The sequence below is a fragment of the Anopheles marshallii genome, chromosome 2 (assembly GCF_943734725.1).
Source record: "Anopheles marshallii chromosome 2, idAnoMarsDA_429_01, whole genome shotgun sequence".
NCBI classification, from domain to species: domain Eukaryota; kingdom Metazoa; phylum Arthropoda; class Insecta; order Diptera; family Culicidae; genus Anopheles; species Anopheles marshallii.
This window is the reverse complement of record NC_071326.1, coordinates 69275185-69296292: the sequence shown is the minus strand read 5'-3', so window position 1 is coordinate 69296292 and position 21108 is coordinate 69275185. Positions and strand designations below refer to the sequence as shown.

The 21108-nt window shown below is 42.3% G+C and overlaps 1 protein-coding gene across 1 annotated transcript in view; it reads left to right on the top strand.

The window, feature by feature from the left end:
* LOC128708871 (G protein-coupled receptor kinase 1) overlaps nucleotides 1-21108 on the top strand; it is a 93531-nt gene that overhangs the window by 48458 nt on the left and 23965 nt on the right. The window contains exons 2-3 of the mRNA XM_053803851.1: nucleotides 3195-3271; nucleotides 3861-3934. Of these exons, the coding sequence (XP_053659826.1) occupies nucleotides 3195-3271; nucleotides 3861-3934 (151 nt within the window). The remainder of the gene's footprint in view (nucleotides 1-3194; nucleotides 3272-3860; nucleotides 3935-21108) is intronic.

The window sequence follows — 21108 nt, the reverse complement described above, 5'->3', positions numbered from 1 at the left end:
TTAAGTCTTCGTTTGCACTGCCATACTAGCACCCAACGGCAATTAATGAGGTTAACATGGCTTGACCTTAACCCACACAAACGACAGCCGGTGAAAGTTGCTGTTTGCCAATTTTGCTTATGCTGTCTTTTTTTTTACCAAACTTCTCTTCTGGTGGGTGAGTGGTTGCGTTGGATTTCGTTTGTGATGATTCATGATGGGAAGGCAAAAGAAGAAATACGTAAAGCAAAATGCGAATCCCATGTGTAACCAGTTTTATTTTCATTTTTTGCTGTTGTTTTGCATCTGCAATGGATGGAAGGGATCAAGTGTCTGTTTCAGCTTAAGCAGTTTCGGAGTTAATTGTTGGTGAGAGTTTGAGCTCTGTTTTGTTGATTTATATTTTTTTTTTCTCAAAACATCCAGATATTTCCAGTCTGCTTCATCAAAAGTTGATGTGCGTACTTCCCACACGTATCATTTTTTTTATTGTATTCTTGTCACTGTAGTCAAGGTGTGTCTTCAGGTTTGAAAAGCTTAGCGAAAAAGAATTGAAATAACACGAAATGCTAAATTGAATCAATCCTGTTGAAAAAGTAGTGGTGCCTTTAACATTCCCTTCCAGTTCTTATTAACATTGGTTAACATTTTTTCAACACGTTCCACACGAACGCTGGCTGTGAACGAAATTAATCATGCTCAATCACAATTTGTTTGATCACGAACCTCGGTTCGCCTTTGGCACGGCAGAAACATAATGTGCGGATATGCGTACAAAAATCTTTACCGATCGCCTTTGTGTGCTGTAGGGCGTATGCTCGGTATGCTCTAATCGATGGGGAGGTCTTACTCTTAAACGTTGTTGGGGACACGTTTCGAAGAGAAATAATTGCTGTCGTTTTTTTGTTGTTTGCTGTTGTTGTGTCAGCATCGCCAATGAAATGTAGGTCAGACTGTTTTGCTTCCGGGCGACATATCTGTCCAGCGTGGCGCTGTAATTTCTTGGTCGGTTGACTTCATTTCCTGGTTATTACATGTCGAGACATCCGACTTTGTCCTACTTTTTTTGCGCCACTGTCTTTTTGTCACGAATGTCATGTGAATTGATAAATGCTTTGCGTTCATGAGGATGAACTGTCTTGTTCCACTTGTTCGGTCGTTAGAAATGAGCTGCAATTAGATAAATCAAATTGATTAATTTATCTTCTTTTTCGTTCGAATTGCTCGTGCCGTATGATTTCTTGTCGGAGCTTAAAGTTGGTTCTTACAAATGGCATAATAATTTTCGTTGGAAAATTAGACTAAAATTCAAGTACTCCTTTTCGTAGCGGACCAAGAAGAAGGGATTATCATCGAAGGATTTATCACATGTACAAGATAATTAACTTCTTTAGCAAATTCGCTTGTTTCGCCCCACCCGCTCTACAAGGATTAAACAGTAATTTATGGCACAATAGACCACGATTAGTATGGCACTGTTTGACGATTAATCAGGCAGACGAAGCTCAAACCCCAGTCCAATGTTTGATCCCATTGCACCGCCGACAACCGAACCTGGGTAGCGGTGTAGTTCGGCTGATAAAACGAGATACGCCGTGCGCCAATATCTGAGCCTCTGCCGAACCACGCTCCATACCGCGAAAACTCAAACTGTGGAGAAGTTGTGGGTAAAATGATCGGGTTGAAAAATTAATCACCGATTTCTGTGTTCGGAAAGTTTCGACGATGGTTCGCTGGCGCCACGGTTTGCGTTATTAATGGAATTTATAATTAACTAAAAGGCTTGGGCGCTCGCTGCTTGGGGACAACTTTGAACGTATGGAGTGGAGAATTTTATCATTCTCTATTTAATGAAACCACCCCCTGGAAGAAATGTTTAAATGTCCACCACCGACAGGACCGCGTTGGGATATTGTTGGATAACACTGAAACAAAACAACAAATAAAAAAGCTAAACTTCTTCAACATCCGGAATAACTAATCGGTAGTTTTACCGTACCCGACTGCTGGGACGTCAACCGGATAGTGTTTTAAGCGCGCATACAATTCGGAGCGCCAGCCAACCCGAACGGGATTGAGTAATTAATTACCCCGAGCGCATTGCGTATGGGGCGGTTCGTCAAAAAGGAAGATCCTTCCGAATGGGAGCCTTTCGACTTTTTGGACACTTCAGATACAAACCACTACCGGTTGCTGTCCAGACGTTGGATGCTACAGAATCGTTCGGTACTTTAGAGAAAGCAATTAAGAGATAGCCAACATGAGTACAGACAGCGAGTCAGCAAACGTGCCCGGAAAGCGGGCAAATGTTTCACTCGAGTTCTTCAAGCATACTTTAGCTAGGTTATGTCCTTTGGTAAAACCCAACCTAACGAACTCTCTTTGGGGGAATCCTTTCATCGTTCAACTAGTCCTTTCTCTCGCTGTTCCCCATGTCTGTGCTTCCCCGGGGTCCATCAGTACGGCGAGAGCCAAAAACCATTGCAAACTTTCGGCCCTGATAGTGGGGCAATGATGGTACGTCTGGTTGGACGTTTGAGTTTAATTAATTATGAATGGTCTTCATCGCTGTCGCCAGCGTCGTAATGGTCGCAAGAGGTACTTTGGTGGAAGCGGCGTGCATCAAGATGCGAGAAGCGCCATGTTACCGGACTCCGTCGCATCATCACCTCCGTTGGTAGTGAATGAAAATTTACAATTCAAAAATCGAGCCCAAAACCACCACCCGACCGGGCACGACTTTTCACTTTGAGTTTGAGACAGTGGAGCAGTCAAGAAGCACCGAATGGCAAGAACGGTTCGTAAGATATTCCATAAATATGTAACACCCACTTTGCGGGACAAAGAGCACCCTTTTGGCACACCCCCACCGGGAAGGGTTGGTCGAGATTTTGGCCAGCTGCTGCGTTGACCCCAAAAACGGAGCTATCTTATCACCATTATCGTTCTCATTTTCTCGTGACATCCCTCACGCCAACCCGACACACTCGCTACCATCGATCAGATCAGTGTTTATTGCCCAGTGTCGGTGGGAAATTGGAATTTTCGATCTAATAGTTTTTCCACATGAGGAAAAGGGGAAGGGGGAGGAACGGAATTGATGGGACGGGGAGTTTCCCACTCGAGCATAAAACCCTATGTGGTTAAGTTTTTTTTTTCGATTAGTTTTAGATTACTTTTAACGCAATCTGCTTTTGTTTCGATCTCGTTTGCAGCGTCCGAAGTGTGATGCACAAATACCTGGAGAAGGAAAATGAGGTCAACTTCGATAAAATTTTCAACCAAGTGTTAGGTGAGTATTTATTAAAACTGATTTCTTTAGCGAATTTGATGGAAATTCTAGGACTTACTAGTGTTAGAGCCCGCGTTTTGTGATGGAAAGGAAAAATAAAAACTTCGCTCGTTTGACCTTATTAAACTCCTCCTAGAAGAAATTCCCGTGTAGTATCTGTATTCGTCGTAACGTGGTTTGGGCGCTTGAAGAGTCCTCGTTCATAATCGGATTGAAAATAAAGCACATTTGCGCTGCAAGTGTTTCAGGAAGTGATCATTTTTAAACCTCTTTCCATTGGTCAACAAGTAGAAATTATATCAAGTGTTTGTAAACCTGCGCGGGGAAATAAAAAAAAAACGTTTGATGCTCCTTCAGTTGTTTTGCCCTTTGATATTAGTCTAGGAAAATGACAGTTATGTCCGGGTTGTTTTTAAACTTATTCAATATCACGCAAAAAAGGAATAAAATGTTTGTACAAATTCTTGCTTTTTCCATAAGAACTTTCTAAAAATTGTTTGTGATAGAGTAGGACATGTGGTTCAATAAGCGTAACACACTTTATTTAGTTTAATTAACATCAGCTAACGGATTAAAATTGTCATTTTAGGATATTTACTATTCAGAGACTTTTGCGACAATGTCTCAGAGGAACCGGTGCCACATTTGAAGTTCTACGAAGAGGTAAGTACCTTTTTTATGAGTAGCTCGAAATTCTGAATAACTTTCTGAGATAACAAGATGCTAGAAAATAATTCAGATAGAAATGAAATCGTAACCCATGGCAAATCAAAACAACAGCAAAAAAATACCGACAGACACTCCATATTTGCCTTGGAAAAAGCTCCTATCGTGTGAAGGAAAAAAAAACATCAAAAGCCAATCCCTTTGCTCCGTTAAACTGCTTTTTCGAAGCCTTTTTCTAGTGAAAGCTCATTTTCGGATACTGCCAAATACGTTGATGTTATTTTATGGTTTGCCGGAATATTTCCGGAACTCGTTTGCGTTTGCCGGTCCAAACGATGGAGCGCAAAAGAAAAGGAAACAGTATAAACTGATGGTGGTATTTACTGCCCACTATATTACTTCAATTTATTTCAACAGCATGCTAATTACTCGTTTCATTATGACCGAGCGTTTCGCTCACGCACAAAGCATATGCAAATGATGGCAGAAATGCTGAATGATTGCCCAGTAAGCAACTCTGAAACGTATCTTACCCGATTCGATCGTACCGAAAAAGCATGAAATTAAATGAATTGTACGGGATTTTTGTTCCTTTCCCTAGTTCTAGTGTATCCCACTGTAGCCTTTCTTGGTGCGTATCGGTTGGATCGCGTAAATCTCTCGATGAAAAAGCTGAACCCCGAACCAGGATATGACCCCTCGCCCCGGGCGCGCTGCTAATTAAAGGCGGCGATTTAGGCACTGATGCTTCCCAGTGCTTCCCGTTCGACTTCCCTCCTGCCCTGCCATTCCAGGGCCGGAAACGGAACCGTGGGCGTAACCGAAATGAAGGCACGATCATTAGAACCCTGCAACCCTGCACGTCCCAATGGCAAAGATGGCCTGGCGTGTGCTTCCGATTATTCACCCATGCAGAACTCATAAATTACGAAAAAGTCGAAAGACGAACGCGCCCGGCGCAGGGAAAAGCTCCTGAGAGAAAGATTAGCACGAGCCTCGTAATGGAAGGGGATTGTTGGTGAGGGGGCCGAAAAGAAACGGCAAACGTGCCGGGTGATTTCGGGTTCGGATGGGGGTTTATTTTTTTCCTCCCCTACGATGAGTGTGCGCTTAATCTTTGCTTTTGGTTGTTACCTTCGTGCGAGGCTGGAAGGAGGAGCAAGCAGAAAGGTGTGGTACTTTTGGAGTAGCCCCGGAAACGCACAAAGGTGCTCCCGTGGGTTGGAACTGGAGTTCTTGGAAGTTGAGTTATTCCAGCGTCAAGATTGGTTGGTACTTGCCAATGGCGTGTCCAATTTGTTAGTAGTTTTATCGCGCTCAAAGATAGCTCAACTCTCACTCATGTTTCGGATTCTTTCTGTTCTCAATCATTTTGTCCTCGTTTTAGGATTTGTGGAAAGAATTTTTCATCAGCGATGTACTCGACAAAATTAATTCCAGGAAAATAGAATTATTTCTTATTGTTCCAAGATTATTCTGGGATCTGGTTGAATTTTATTCATGCAATACAAGGAAATTGAATGGAAGGAAACATCTAAAACGTATAAATTGGCATATTTTCTTGTCTTTTCAAGAAGAACTTCATGACTGTATGGGAAAATTACTTTTAAAACATGAGAATTTGAACTGTTTTACAACCTTTTCCTATGCATTTAAAGAAATTCTTTTAAAATTATTAACCTTCTTCACATGAGAATATCCCGCGTTCGCCACTTAATAAAATGGATGAGATGAAAAAATGAAGGCAACAACTTTAATCGATACCAAGCATATGGTTAGTGCATCGTGACGGTATGTTGACAGATCTTTTCCGGCGCTATTACACAAAGACCATGCGGCAATACCGCCCAGTGCCGATCGTGGTCACCAGTCTTTTAAAACGCGTCACATTCAAGCCGAACCGGATGCAGGTGGTATGGAAGAGTGATGAAAAAGTGAGAAAAATCGAAACATGTTTGAAGATGTAAAATTTCTCATTTAAATGCAAATTAGTTGATAGAGCCCCGGCTGGTTTGAGGTTAGTTGATCTTGACGAGTTTGGCAGCCGTCGTCTCTGCACTAGCCGAACGTTTACCAACCGCTCGGTAATGTTGTTGACAAGAAGCGCTCTTGCGAGCCTTTTTTTCTGGCACTGGCCAATATATTCCACTTTCGTTTCCTTCGATCCGAGCTTCCTTTTTCCGCGACGAAGCTAGTCGCCGACCCGGGCATGACTTTCTTTTAACCTCCCCGGGCTTGTTTGTTTCCGTTCCGTCGGCCGGTTGAACGAGGCCAGCGACTGGTAGACACGCGGGCAACCGGTATAACCTTTTTCTTGCATCTCATTTCGAGGTGAATTGTTTTCTGCTTCACCTTCGCGCGCGCGACTCACGTTGCCTCCAGTCGTGGTGGGGTAAGTTTTTGATAAATGGCGAATGCCACGGATGAGTTATGGCCATCGGCGACAATCGCGCCCCATTCGCGGCGGTGGATCGATGCGAAATCAAAGCGTAACTTGCGATAAAGCCAGTGGAACGGCACTTTGAAATTGCAAACACTGGAATGTGGACTGTTTGGAAGTGACTAGTACGACTACGGACATACATCATAATGGGAAAAATTTGTAGAATTTCAAGATGTCATCGAGTCATAAGTTTACCTAACATAAAAGTTGCAAGATATCAATCCACAGAAAATATTATACATCACTTTTTTTCCTGATGTACATGCATCAATACATCATTACTGCTGGGCTCAACATACATCAATTCGAACAATTTGTTGATTTAGACGCACGGCATGATAAATTAATGCATTTTCTAATCGCTTTTACATGTTGTCAGCTACCAAACGACAGCTCGTGAAAAATTGGACTACCAAAAGCACAGAATGATAAATGTTTGCGGTTAGCTATCGAGATGCCTAACATGGTGACGGAATACTATTTCAAACGCATAAACTCACAAACAAACACATATGGGACGCACCCGTTACCTCGGCCTTGCCCTTGGCTGATTAACAAGGCGCTAAGAACACTGTGCACAGTGCCGTCTGCCGATCGACGCGAACCACGCGATCTTGTTGGCATGGGCATCAAAACAAACTTCTCCTTGTCACAAACACACCAAGGTTGCTAGAAACAGGCGGCACCGCAAGAAGCGATCCGCCCGCTGATTATTTTTAGCTTCTCCACATGTGACAGCTGCAGTTTAGTAGCGTTGCACGCGCGGCTGTATACACGCTACACACTTGTTTCCCGGCGCTTCGATTGGTTTAAATTGTCACGGTACGTTGTGGGACGTGTGCGGTTTTTAAGTGGACTCGAAAAAATGGATGACAAATCGGTCTCGAAACGACCGTCGGAATGATGATCATGGCGATGCGTTCCAGCTCCAAGATGGAGAAGTCACCACAGCGAGATGTCAACGACTTTTCTACGGACTTTTATCGAATTAGCTAGTGTTGGTCGCCACGACCCACGCGTTTGGACAAATTGTTGACTTCAATTGGATGACTTTTAATATTTCACGAATGGGATTTTAAATTGTGCAGGAATGTGTGCGCGCGATCGTTTGGTGCAGGAGAGCATGCTGTACGATTAGCACGCACGTTAACTACCTCCGTTACCCCACATTTATTTGCGTCTTCTGAGTGATTTAGGCTACTGCACAATATCTGTAATTATAATGCGTTTTGTTTATTCTGGTTTGACATAAAATAATCCAATCATCGGATGCAGCCAGTAACTTTAACTTAGGCTAAGAAACATAAGGGTTGAATTTAAGAACATAAGGGTTGTCTTACCCTGGATATACCAGTTCTCTTCTAACAGGTGTCGGGTTGTTAGAATGATCGTCATCATTCTCATGACGTTACCAAACTTCTGGGTCCCGATTAGACAAGTGGACTATATACCGGTGAGACCCATGCACAGTTGATAGACGTCACTGCCACAGTTTTTGTAACGACTCGCCCAATGTCTTTAATACAGTGGATTCAATATTGAAAGTATACTCCACTTTAGCCCACCAATATCTTACTCGTGTATTGTGTTTTCTAGTACAGTCAGAGTCTTTCACGATACAGCAATGTGCATTGTACTTATTTCATATAATGCCCGAAAAAAAGCTGATTCAACAGTTCTTTAATCAAAAAGCAAAACAAATTCTAACAAAACAAATAAAAGCAACCTTTTCGCACATATCCATCCCAAAAAAAACGTGCACACGCATACTGTTCCTAGCGATTGGGAGGAGGAAATTCAATCTGCCAAAATTGGAATCCTTTCCTACGCTCACTACGAAACCATCATCATCGTAATGTTTGCTTCTACCGACGGCTATTGCCAATACCGGATGAAACTCAAAGATAACCCCAAAAAAAACCCTGCTCCAAGTACAGAATTTTGTGAACAGGGTGAACAGAGTACCACTTCCGGACCGGGTGCACCATCGCCTTACCACACTGTCATAACAGGACGATTCCATCGTGGAAAGGAATGCAGCCCTGGCACGGTTCAAAGGAAACGGATCCTGTTGAGTTGGGAACGGTACCAGCTTGCAGGTGGTTTCGGGTTGTTCACTCCGCTCGCACCCACAGTGCCCTCGGCGGGTAAAGCGTTCCACGGGTGCGGTGTTGAAATCATCGTTTCCATCCGGCACCGGATCCTTAGCGCCATGTCGGTACGGTTCTTGCGTTTTTGTTTCTTGCGCGGGGCACTGTTTTGTGCTTGTCGAATGTATGTGTGTTTTTTTTTCTGCTCGATTCTTGCTGCATTCTTTCTGTCCCACACCGGTGGGATGATCCAAGGATATCCGCCGGATGGGTTGGGAGGAATGTGTCGGCTGGCTCGGATACTTTCTTCCGCTGATTGCAGTAAACTTTCAAGCCCCCAAAGGAGCACCGTGATGCGCGATGTATTGATGGATACCGGTCGTGATTGTGGCTAGCCGAAGATACCGATGTATGCAGCTACCAGAATTGGCACTCGAGATATACCATTGATTGTTGTCCATCGGGAGGTTGGATTTTGTTTTGTTCTGATCATTGACTCAGAGCTCATACGAAGAAGCATTCGGTAAGCTTTGAGCACTCCAATGCAACCCTTACCCGTACATGTCTGAGCCGGAAATCAACTCCCTGGTCCATCATATCTTCTTTGAGATTCTTGAGAATTACCAACCAGAACGAAATAGAGAAATGGAAAGCGCAGGTAGGAATAGAGTTGAGATGAAATGGACGAAACATCCAGTTGTATTAAAAACCCCTCTGTGAACTGACCCTGTCCAGCATGAATTGATGAACGGGAAAATTTTCTTTCCATAGACTATTTTTAAAAGAAAGTAAATGAATTCCTTTGGAATTTCGGAAATTCGACCAAGTGAGTAACTCACACAATAGTATCAGTTCAATATTTTTACATGTCCAGTTTTATTTGACCACCCTCATATGAAAGCATTTTTCCTGTGCTGTCACGCAACTTTGGACTTTTCCGATAGCAACTTTGTGTGCAGGAAGTAGTGAAAACCCCAGGTGTCTGTGGGCTGCTTTTGCACGGGTCCAGCTGCTGTCGCAGTTTAATGTTCGTTGGCCATTTTTATTAGCGTAGCACTACCGTCAGTTTACAGCAGGAGGCGAAAAGGGCATACTGACCATGTAACAAATTTCACCTCCACCATTCGATTGCATTCCTATCGTGCGGTCGCTTGCTGTAGCCGACACCGTGTGTTCGTAATCTGCTTTTGTTTCTATGCCAGCGTACACCGGGTGCCAGGTGTAGGGAAGCAACAGAAGGTTGGTTTGTGTTACATTACGATGATTACTTCCCCAACCGATAGTGCTGTGCTAGTTTAATGGTTCGAACGAAGAAAGGCATGGTTTGTTTTAAAAAGGAAGTACGAGAACGTGTAGTTCTTTTTATGTTTTTTTTTACTACATTACCTTTTCCTTTAACCAGTTTGTAAGTTATGTTTCATATCAAGGTGTAGATAAAGCGTTGTAAAATAAATTTCCTCTTTTCCTAACAGTTTTGTTAGTTTCATGATTCATTTTGGGGTAGAAACGATTTTCTTTTTACTTACAAAAGTTCGTGTTTGTCTCCGTTAGCTGCTTCTGTTTTGCACATTTTAATGCATCGTTTGTTTGAATTATCGCTTTGAAGTTGTGTTTCGCTGCGACAAAAGTTTTCTGTCGCCTTTCTGTCCCACTGCTTACACCCACTGTTAGCCCCAGTCGTGTTTGCTCCTTAGAGTCTCCCTGAGCTAAAAATCGAGCGCTTCTTTTTTGTCTTCTCAATTTTATTTTCCTTTTGATCATTCCCCTTTCCCAACGGGAAAGTAAAACTATTCCAAAGAAATGCATTCCCGTTCTAGCTTGCGGGCATCTTTCACCTTCTAACTAACCTAGCAATAGTTCTCGGTCATCCGTTGTTTGTGTGTGCGGTTTTTTTTCACTCCGTGGCTTGTTTCTCTGTGCTGTCCAACAATTTATTATCCCCCGCGCTTAAGTCGGTTGTTTTCCGTCGCTTACTGCGCAAAGTTGAAACCATATTTCCTTCCTCGGGGGGAGTGACACTCGGTGGCCCGGAATATATTTTGTAATTTATTACAACTTATCGGTCGTTTTCGTCCTCCTTCGTTGCTCGGCATCGTTTTGGAAGCTGCTTACCAGTCGTCACTTGAGTCGGGGAAAAAAATACATAAAAGTAGATCAAGATGACGATTTCGCTTTGGTGACCTGGAAAAACAAAAGCACCGAGCGGGGAGGTGTGGGTGAGCATTTGGAAGTCAAAAAGTTCGCTCTAGAGCCATGGTGAAAGACGACGTGTTCCTCACGTACTGTAGACTACTTTTAATGGATCGGTTTTATCTTCGAATGGGACTGCACATGCACTGTTTTCTATCTTTTTTATGATCAATTTATGCAACTTCATGTTTTATTGAAAGCTTTCGTTCCTCCAGGGCTAGTTTGTAAGGAGCTACGAACGAAAAAAAAAACTAGAATTAATATTACATCTTCCAATACTTTAACTTTTCGTTTGAAATACGAAAGACAAAACCAACTTTAAGACAAAAACTAACTTTCTTACGATCGAAAAATAAAACTTATCAGCAAAATGAGCAAAAAGCAATCAGTACAGCACAAACTTTCCGTCAACTTTCGCCACCTACCTGGCCAAGTAAAAGCTGCCGCCTGGCGCGAGAACGAAATCGAATGAAAGTTTTAATTACAACTCTATTAGTGGTGAAAACGTCGAAAAAAGGTTCAACCTTGTCCAGGGGGGCCCGGAAACGGCCGGTCGGCAAAGGACGGTTTGGGTCTTAGCAGAATATTACCCACTAGTCCCACGTAACTATCCGCCGGGCCGTTTTCAGTTGGGACTTAAAAAGTTAATCTAATCGTGCAAAAGCGTCAACTAATCCGAACCCGTACTTAGACCGTTGGGGGCGTTCATAATTTCCCGCCCCGCAATGGCGGCTACGACACTTTTTCGTACGAAAGTTTGCTCGAGCCTCGGTAGCGACGGCGGTGGCTGATTAGTTTGAAAGCAGTTAGCGTGAAAGTGGCCCTCAAGTGGGACAATTTGGCGAAGTTGGATTTTGTTTTTTTTTATCCTTATTGCCACTTTTATCGTACACTTTGCAGTGCCACTGTTTAAGTTTAACGCTGCCTGTCACAAATCGTAAAGATAGTTTAGTGCATTTCAGTAAATTATTTATTCAACTGTCTTTGCAAACGCGCTGAGGCATAGGAATGGAAGATATTGCTGTGGGTGGATCTTTAAAAGCACTTAAAACTCATTAAACACCCATCAATACAGACCGGACAACTTGTTCGTCGCGCAATAAATAAACGTCATCAATTGCAAACATTCTCGAGATGGTAGCGAAGAACGTTAAGGATACACTCTTGTTGTAGATGCAGCAATGCCATTGCACACTGAACAGTACGTGCCTGTGACGATGAGTAACTGAATGCTGTTTATCGATTTCTTGAGTAAACCAGTTCAAGAGAAAGCTTTCCGTAGAAAAAGGCTACGCTGATCGTAGAAGAACAATTAGCACCGAGTGCGACGAAAGCATAACAGTTGATGATGACGACGCTTTACGATATAGTGTTTGCGTTCGATATGTGAACCCTGGAGCAACTGGTGAAGAAAACACACAAAAGTTGTGATGACAGATTAGCTCACACACGTGAGGGCATTATTCTCGCCCAGTCATTGTTCGATTGATGGGGAAAATTAGTATTTCTTCACTAACGCGTGGCTAATCTGAAACTTGTTAGACGACGATGTAATCTTGCTCGTATAATTACTTTAAGCAGTCTTTATTGCACTTTGATTACTCGTTCTGGTTAGTACTGAATGTTGGTACTTTTGATCTTAACGTCAGCACTTGTTTCGGATTGAGCAATGAATCTTCTATGCCTTTCCAGTTGGAACGTTTTAGTCCTTCAAGGTAATATTGTAATACAGTGGTTCTCAGAACGTTCTCCGAAATCCCATCGGACTTAAGGGCTTAATCTTCAATTCTTCATCTGAGTTGTCGATGGATTCATTCTCAGAACGAAATTGTTAATCTGCTTAACTGTCATAAGGCATGTTCTTCATTTCGTTCTATTCCTAGCTCCTTAAATTCTAAGAACAAATCATATAGTACTATTTTTGCACTCACTTTAAACTATTTATACAGCTTATAGTAAGTTTTTATTTGACAACTCCATAATGATCTACGTTAACTGGAAGAAATCCAAAGGCCAAAGTCGAACGAGAGACAACAACAACGAAAAAGAGTTTCAACCATAAGGATGGAGTTGGGACTCGCTACCTGTGAATTCACGAAAGCGAATTGACACTCGGAGCTGAGAAAAAGCCGCCATTTTCGGTGTTACATTCGAGTAGCAAGGTTAAACAGAAACGCGGATAAATCGGCTTGCACTATTAGAGTGAGCGATCTACAAGCTAGTTTTGAAATTAGAAGAGACGAAGAAGAACCCCAGGAGTTCTGAGGTTTCAGCAAATCCCAAATCCGTAATATTAGAGCAGCACAACGCAGGGAAATTATCAAATTGTGTCAACCGTAATGAACTCAATCTTCTTCACGTCCTATTAGCTACCAAATCCACACTAAAAGGAAACCTTCCACCTCAGCTGCACTGGAGCCGTAAAACTTGAGTAATGTTTGGAGTTTTACCATCACGGGTCACACATTCGAAACTCAACAGCCACGCCAAGGCTTGAAAGCGCGCGAGCCCAACCATTCACCCGTTTGCAATGTGGTGGGGCGCACAAATGAAAAGTTTCACACACCAGCAATGAGTTACTGACGGTTGTAAAACTTCACAATCCGCCTCCAGCATTTTACTGCGGTGTGTGTGTGTTTGAAGCAGTGAGACTTCAAAAAATGTCCCCGAACTTTTCCACTTCCAACAGCGAAGTGAACGAGCGGTTCTGGGTCTTGTGGTGCCGTGTGTGTTAATATGCTTCCATGGAGTGTGGGATTTTCCCTTCCAAATGCCTCCGGCACGTAAACCCAGCATGACACAAGTTTGTCAAACGTGTTTGTCTTATTGTGTGTGCGTGTTTTTTTTTCGTTTGCACCCCTTAGGCGTGCAAATATGTAATTCAACTTAATTATTTGAGCGAGGTGCACAATTTCTGTGCTCGTTGGATGTAACTAAGGGTGTGCAAGTCATTGCCGAAAACGAACAAAGATTCCTACAGATTTTGAATATTTTCATATTAATTATTTATTTTCCATATTTCGAAATATCAAGAGGGGTTGTATTTTTTATTTCTTGGAGTTTAAACACGATGAACCGTGCGGCCGTCACAGTGGCCGTTAATGCGTTCTCAATCTCCCGGCAACCCAGAGTTCCCAGTGCTCACAGTGGCAGTGTCATAAAATTTAATGGCACCATCTGCATAAAGAAATTGAATACGTACCTCCCATTGGAGATATACGACGCATTTCAGCTTGCATTGCCGCTAACAACTGGTAGCAAGCCGAAACGAATCGTACGCACGCCCACAGGAAAAGCTATGCAAAGTGGGACCGTCTCTTGGGCATTCCGAATCGGACCTGGGCCTGTGTACAGGCCACCGTAGGCTACAGATAACTTTAGCAACGAAAACAAAAAAAAAACGAGACTCCATTTGGGAGTGTCTTTTCATCCATCCTGTGCAGTCCTTCCCACGCACGGTGGTGTCAGCATTTTCCCCGGCAAGCAGGGGTCCCTATCCCTGGCTGGAAGATGCTTTATGGACTTCGGGATAACCTCACAAAACCTCTGTCACGCAAACCATTGCCCGTCCGTTTGCTGCTATCGATGGGTAGATTTCATCTCGGGTTAAGGCTTAGAACATCACCAACAAAAGCCAAAACCCTTCACGCGCAGTACCGCAGCGATACCGAGCGTTCGGGGAAGGTTTTTATTCCCACCTGCCACCCGCCGTCCCACACTCCCACGCTGCAATGCTAAGGGGACGGCAAACAGGGCCGAAGGACAAACAAGATGCTAGATGGTGAAGGTGAATGATAACAACGTTTTGCCATTGTGCCATTCTGTCAGCTTGCCGTGTCTAAATCATGGTCGCCTGCATCCGGCATCCCCGGGCGCGCGGTGCAAGTGTTTTCCGCTTCCGCTGGAGGATTCGCACAGCATCCGTGCACCGAAGCGTTTGTCCTTCCGTTGGATATCTTTGCAAACGGATAAGTCACCTAGAAAGTAGCAGCATTGGTGTGATATGCACACCATCACCCACACTCCGCCGCGTTGTGACCGGTACTTTTATGGTCCTCGAACCACACAGAGCGCGTTTGTCTTTCCGGAAAAAGCTCCAGGGAGCGTACAGCTGGTACGGGCGTTGGTTCTGTGGTTTGCACCAATAGATAAACGTAATCTTCGCTCTCCCCTTCGCACTCTCACACACGTGCGCGGGCACGCGTACTACTAGGACTTCTTGTATGGCATGCGTTGGCGTTGCTGTAAGTTTCTGGCTGTGGGGAAGGGTGGTGGTGCTGGTTTGCACGCTCACGGTGGCGCTCGTAACAATCGAGATGTTGCAACATGACAATCTTGTTACATTTTAAGTGCACATCCTTGCAACCCGTAGCGATACCATTCGGTGGGAGTCAACTGCTGTGCTTTATTGTGACCGCACTGAACAGATCGATGCGCACTCCGTATCGTTTGTTTGTGTGTGTGTCGGGGGCGTGAATGGGGGGCAAAGAATCAAAGACAAATGTTCTACAGTCGGTTTCACTTTGTAACGTTGGTTTTGCAGTTGTATAATTTTCTTATTGTGTCTTATTGTACTTTGTGGATTCACTGTTCGTCAATGTAAGGTGCCTTTTTGTAAGGTATGGGAAATATTTATACTAATACTTCATTCATTCTTTCTTTATTCTGTTTAGGATTAGTATGGAAACAATCAAGTTTACAGCATAATTAAGAAAGATATTCTCAACCGAGCATATGCCCGAGATAAGGCAATAGACAAGGAGGAAATGCCTTGAGGAATTTTTACTCCATGCAGTCATTATAGGAATGATAATACGGCTAAGAGACGCTTTAAATATAATAAAAAAATAAATAAATAAGAAAGAAATTTAACATCAACACGTGTAAAGCGGCACAGGGTATAAGCACGTATAACCCTGTAATAAGCACGTAAAATCGTGCTATAAATTTCGATTTATTATGGATTATAGCAAATGAACTCAGAATGAACTACAAGAACTTACGGATGACAGAATGATGTAAGTTTTTACAAGTGGGTTATCACTTAATTTCCTAATGAAAATCCAAAATGTGTTCCTCGAATGTGTAATTTAAGAGCCTTAGTTTGTTTTTTATTGGATTATTGTAAAATATACCGTGGAATAATGATGGTGAGAATATTTTAACTTTGTTAAGCTTCATAACAAGTATACGCATCTCTCGTCACTATTTTGTTCCAGACTTTTCTCATCGGGAATAGAAACATGCCACCAGCAAGACAAACTATTGCAACTGTATCCATCAGCCTGGTAACTAGCCACCAACCTGAGCAATGCCATTCGCTTATGAAAGGACAACTTTTTCCTCCGCAATGTGCTGGTAGGCTGATTCAGAAAGGAAAAAGAAAAACGGAAACGTAGCGCAACAAAACCAAACAAACTGTTTGATGAGCTAACGAAGGGAGCGAACGCGAAAGTATGTTTTTGTGCAGGAATGTGATTGCTTTTTCTCTATCACGAATAGAAAATGATAGCGCTGGGCTGATGAATGTATGGATGTTTGCTAAGCAGCGGTACGTACTGAAAGCAATATCAACAGCGCCACGGTTGGGCTGGATCTCGGTAGGATGGATCGAAAAAGGATACCATTCTACCGATGGAACCGTTCTTCCGTATCTTAGCTACACCGGTATGCAGGATTTTCACTTTCTACCTAGTGGTTGGTCGAATGAGCTAGAACAGTTTTGTTGACTGCCCGTGGTTATGGAGAGACCATGAAAAGGAAGCAGTTTCAAAACAGTAGAAGCAACATGTAAAACATGGAACACAACGCAAACTGTTTGACGCTTCATTTATTCTTTCGTTAAAGTTAATGCGGCAATATAAGTCGAAAAGTGAACTACTATTGCTGTAGAACGGATCGGCTTTCCCCGTAAAACCTGCTATTTTATTTATTCTAATCGGAAATAACAAACGAACTGACATAATATTGTGCTTTTCTTTAAAATATATCAATTTTTATGTGAACTTTCAAATTACAGTGTTTCTCAAATGATATTTTAATACCTCAACCGTTTTTTTTGGTAAACGCTTAGTATGACATTATGGCACATACGCTTCGATGATGTTGTAAACGCTTTGAAGGCTGCCACAATATGAAATGGTATCTGTGGCCGATTACATTGCATACTGGTTTTGCAGCGCTCGAGAAAGTGTGTAACTTAAAGGTATAAACGCGGTAAAACATCGAGATGCAAAAAGGTAATGCACGATTGCGTTAAATCTCTGCTCGCGTTTATGCCTTTAAGTTAAATACTTTCCCGAGCTCTATAATTCCAGTGTGCAATGTCATCGGTTGGTGGTATATGAGAAAAACGTCATGGCCTACAAAGACGTTTAAAGCGTTTACAGTGTCATCTAAGCATATGTGCCATTTCATACTGAGCGTTTACAAAAAACGGTAACGATTTGACAATATCATCTGAGAAACGCTGCAAAATAGAAGATTTCCTTCAGCATTACTTCGTATTAGCATCAACGAGGCGCACGAAGGAAGTAAGTTTGGCTTGTGTGTCCTTGTCCCATTTCCTGGTCACCGTTGGTTCTGCAACCATTTCTTAAAAAAAAAAAGAATAAAACCCCCTGCATGGTACTCGTCTTATAAATGGTTCATGACGCTCCCGGCTATCGCCTTTAGAATAGCAAAAGAAAAAAAATCTAAAGAACGGTGAGTCGCGCCCGATTCGTGACGCAGCAGTTATGTCGGTTTTAATTTCACCTCCCCCTCCCCAGTAGACATATGGATGAATGAAAACTGTTGGTTTAGGCGACCGCTCCTATAAACCTACGTAAATCGTCTCCGTCGGAGAAAAATCGTTATTCTTTGTTGTTGTTTTTTTTTTTTTGCAGAAAAGCTTTTCTTTTGCAGCGGCTGACTTTGGTTGATGGAGCACCAGGCGCCTCCATTGGAAGTTGAAAATTGAAAAGCTTTTGGGGCCGATTGTTTGGTGTAGCAAAGTAAAGTAACAATGAAGTGTGGTAGAATGTAAGCGTTTAGCAGCCACTTTTCAAGGATGTGCATATTCGGTGGGGATTCATAGTAGCGCATTGGGTTTTTGCGTGAATTTAAAAATTAAAATGTAGTAATTAAATTACTTGCGAGCACTGTTCGTCACTGAATTATTCTTTCATTTGTTTGTTTTATATCAGACTCATGCGATATATGCAAACAGAAGCAAAGGCTTTTTGTTGTATGTATTCATTTTTAATTCAAATGGTGTTAATAGCATTTTGATGCACTTTACGGATTGCGATTTGTTATTTATTGCGCATTGTCTCGGTCTGAACAATACATGTACCTTAACCGGGCGTGTCTCGAGCCATCTTTAAGATAAAGCAGCTTTTGTTGACCAAACAATATTTACCCTTCCGTAGCTTATCTTCTAATGCGTACGGAAACTGTACGACGCTATTATGCTGTTTCAGCAGCATATTGAGATTCCGGCTGATGTTTCATGCAGATATGTAGAACAATAGTTTAGCGGTGTATTGGATCATGCAAGGTTTAAGAAGCCAGCAGACACCATTAAGATGCATCGACCCATCGATCAACGATAAGCGTCGATGAGGTAATTGAGCTGCTCGCATCCAGCAGCTACGGTGAAACTATTAATCTTTTTACATGCGAACAGCAATGTGCACGGTGGCAAAAAGGGTTTTCTGCCGTAGCGTGAGCATCATCTCGCCGAAGGTTTCCTATCATCAGTCTTCATCATTGCTGTGACCCTTTTGCAGGATCGATTTTATTATTCGCGCCCGGAAAACTCCCATAGGGCCGATTCCCGGTGAGAAGGATCGTTTGATCGGTGGATGTTTTTTTTTGCTTCCTTCCCTTATCTCTACCCGCACGATGAAAGATGCCATTCTTGATGGTGAAAAATGGTACGTGGAAGGTGCGCAATGATCGTTATAATCATGACGATAATGATGATGATAATGCAGAAGCATTGTGTTCCACTGCCCAGTTGCATGCGGACGTGATTTATTTCAGCACATTTATCCTTCGCTCGGCATATTTTACATTTTAAGTGCTTTTTTTCGTCGAATTGAGATGCATGTAGGTTTTTGCCGGGAGTAAAAAATGTTGGATTACAATTATATTTTAAGAAATAATAATTCCCTGAACATAAATTATTTGTTCTAGCGAGGTAGCATTATCGGGTTGTGTTCAATGAAATGGAATTTAGGAATGTTTTAGTGGATGAAAAATAAACAGAAAATTAATTAATGTATCAATTTTCCTTCGAAATTGTTTTAATTATTCGGGTCTCTATCATTGAAGTCCTTGACGATAAAGGTCTAACCTTCTCGAAACATATTGATGCGATGGTGAGCAGAGCTCCGAAAGTATTAGTACGGGATACCATCAAATAACTGGTTGCTATATTGGAAAGTACTTCATAAATTAAATATTTTCTCCATTCGTCCGCCATAGTTCGCTTTTCATCCTTCCACGTAGAGATTATTTCCAAAACTTTCACCTTCATAGAAAATCCGAATCCTCACAGTTAACGCATGGGTATGCGCGAACGTTTCTTCATCAACGCCGACCGAACCGATTAACACGCTACATGAAGGAAAACTTTATTTTTCATCGTCATTTTCCTCTCCTGCTGCCCTAATGGCCGTTTCCCTGTTGGGTCTCCGATCCCCCCTCATGCCTGCTAGAGTTGCGCTTCGATGGGTAATATATGTAGGGAGTAACCTCATCATGCGTTATTAATGCGTCATTTCATGGGCCAATGTTGAGGCTTCGGTTCGTGCTTCGAAGTTGTTGAATTTCGTGATTGTAAATATTTCAACATCCTTCGATTGGTTCGTTCCCAATGCGTACGCCACACGTCAGTTTAATCTGAAAAAAACAATACCGCCAAGCCTTCGGTGCTTGACGTGTCGGTGTAGAGACTCCATTAGTGTGGTAGACTCATTCAGTCCCTCACGTCGTGACTCCGTGTTCGGATTATCGCATTTCGAGCTTGTGGTAATTCTGAATAGGTGGCACATTTCCTATTCGTTCCTTCGGTTTCTTCTTTCAGTTTACCTTGTCCTGTTATTGAAAGATCGAACGGGTTTGTACAGTGCGCGATATAAGTATAGGGGCAGAATTATTTGTAGCCGAAGTATGTCATCGAATAACTCCAGCCAAGTTATTTCTGTGTAAACATATTATAGTAATAGATGTGATGAATTCAGTTAATGTTATTATATTAGTATGTTACATATACAAAGACCGTTGAAAAAAGCAATGAATGAATGTGATTTTCTATGATAAAAAATGCTATAAAATGCGATTTCGCTTCACAAAATTGATATTTTTTATGTACAAATTTGATATAAAATACAACAAATTGTACTGCAATTGAGATAATTAGAGAATGTAATTTATAGCATTCTTTTCTAGAATGAATTAGTTGAAGAAAGGGAGTTTCCAACATGACTTCTAATTTTAAGCATAAAAAGAAGATATTATCGGCATGGTCAAAATGTCTACAAGTTGGAATGACTTGCAAAACTATTCCAAATTTTTAAAACAGTTTCCTCAATCGTATCTCCTCAAAAGTATAGGTAACGGCAACAGACGTTTCCTTATTTTTTTCCCACGCGTTTATACTTATTTCCACTAGTGTATGTCTCTATCTTTCACTTCATTTATCTCTGTGTGCACGCACTTTGATGAAAGCTTTGTCCCTAATTAGTAGCTGCGTGCTAGCTGATGACGTTCTGACAGATTATATCCGTGTTGTAGCTTTGATAGTGTGCTTCCTTACCATGGTCAGTGGTGGAAATGAAGTAATTCCACGAAAGGTTACACTTTTAGTGTAATGAAACGTTTTTACCGGTGCGAGGCAAGATAAGATTTGGTACAATTATCAATAGGAGTTCTCGGTGGGGGTCCTTTCGTATTTCAGAGTAACATTAAAGACCAGTCTTTAAACAAGGGGCAACAATTGTGGAATCTATTACGCATCTTTATTTTCAAGCGAAACACATCAGAATTTTAATTTCATTCGTCCCTCTTCGCACTAGCCATTCGGATTTCACTACCATTCGAGTGCACCAGCATAGAAAATCGCTTCATCAGCGACATCGTTCGATGGAGCGGAAAATTGGGCACAATTCATGCGATAAAATGTGCTCAATCTATCCGTGTACGGTTGTTTGGCTGGCGACGGTGCAAGGTGACCGGTATGCATATTGGAAACGCGGTATGAAACACCCCGGGGGCCAGAGGTTCCGCGCGATTCCGCGGAAATAGAATATGAAAATCTACTTCATCATAAAATGACGAACGCACCGAAAAGTTTTTCCCCCGTTGCGGCGGCATGACGCATGGAGTGGAGGTTTGTTGATTCATGCTTTTTTTTCTTGTACGTAAAATGGGTTTGCGTGAGTGTGTATTTTTTTATTTTT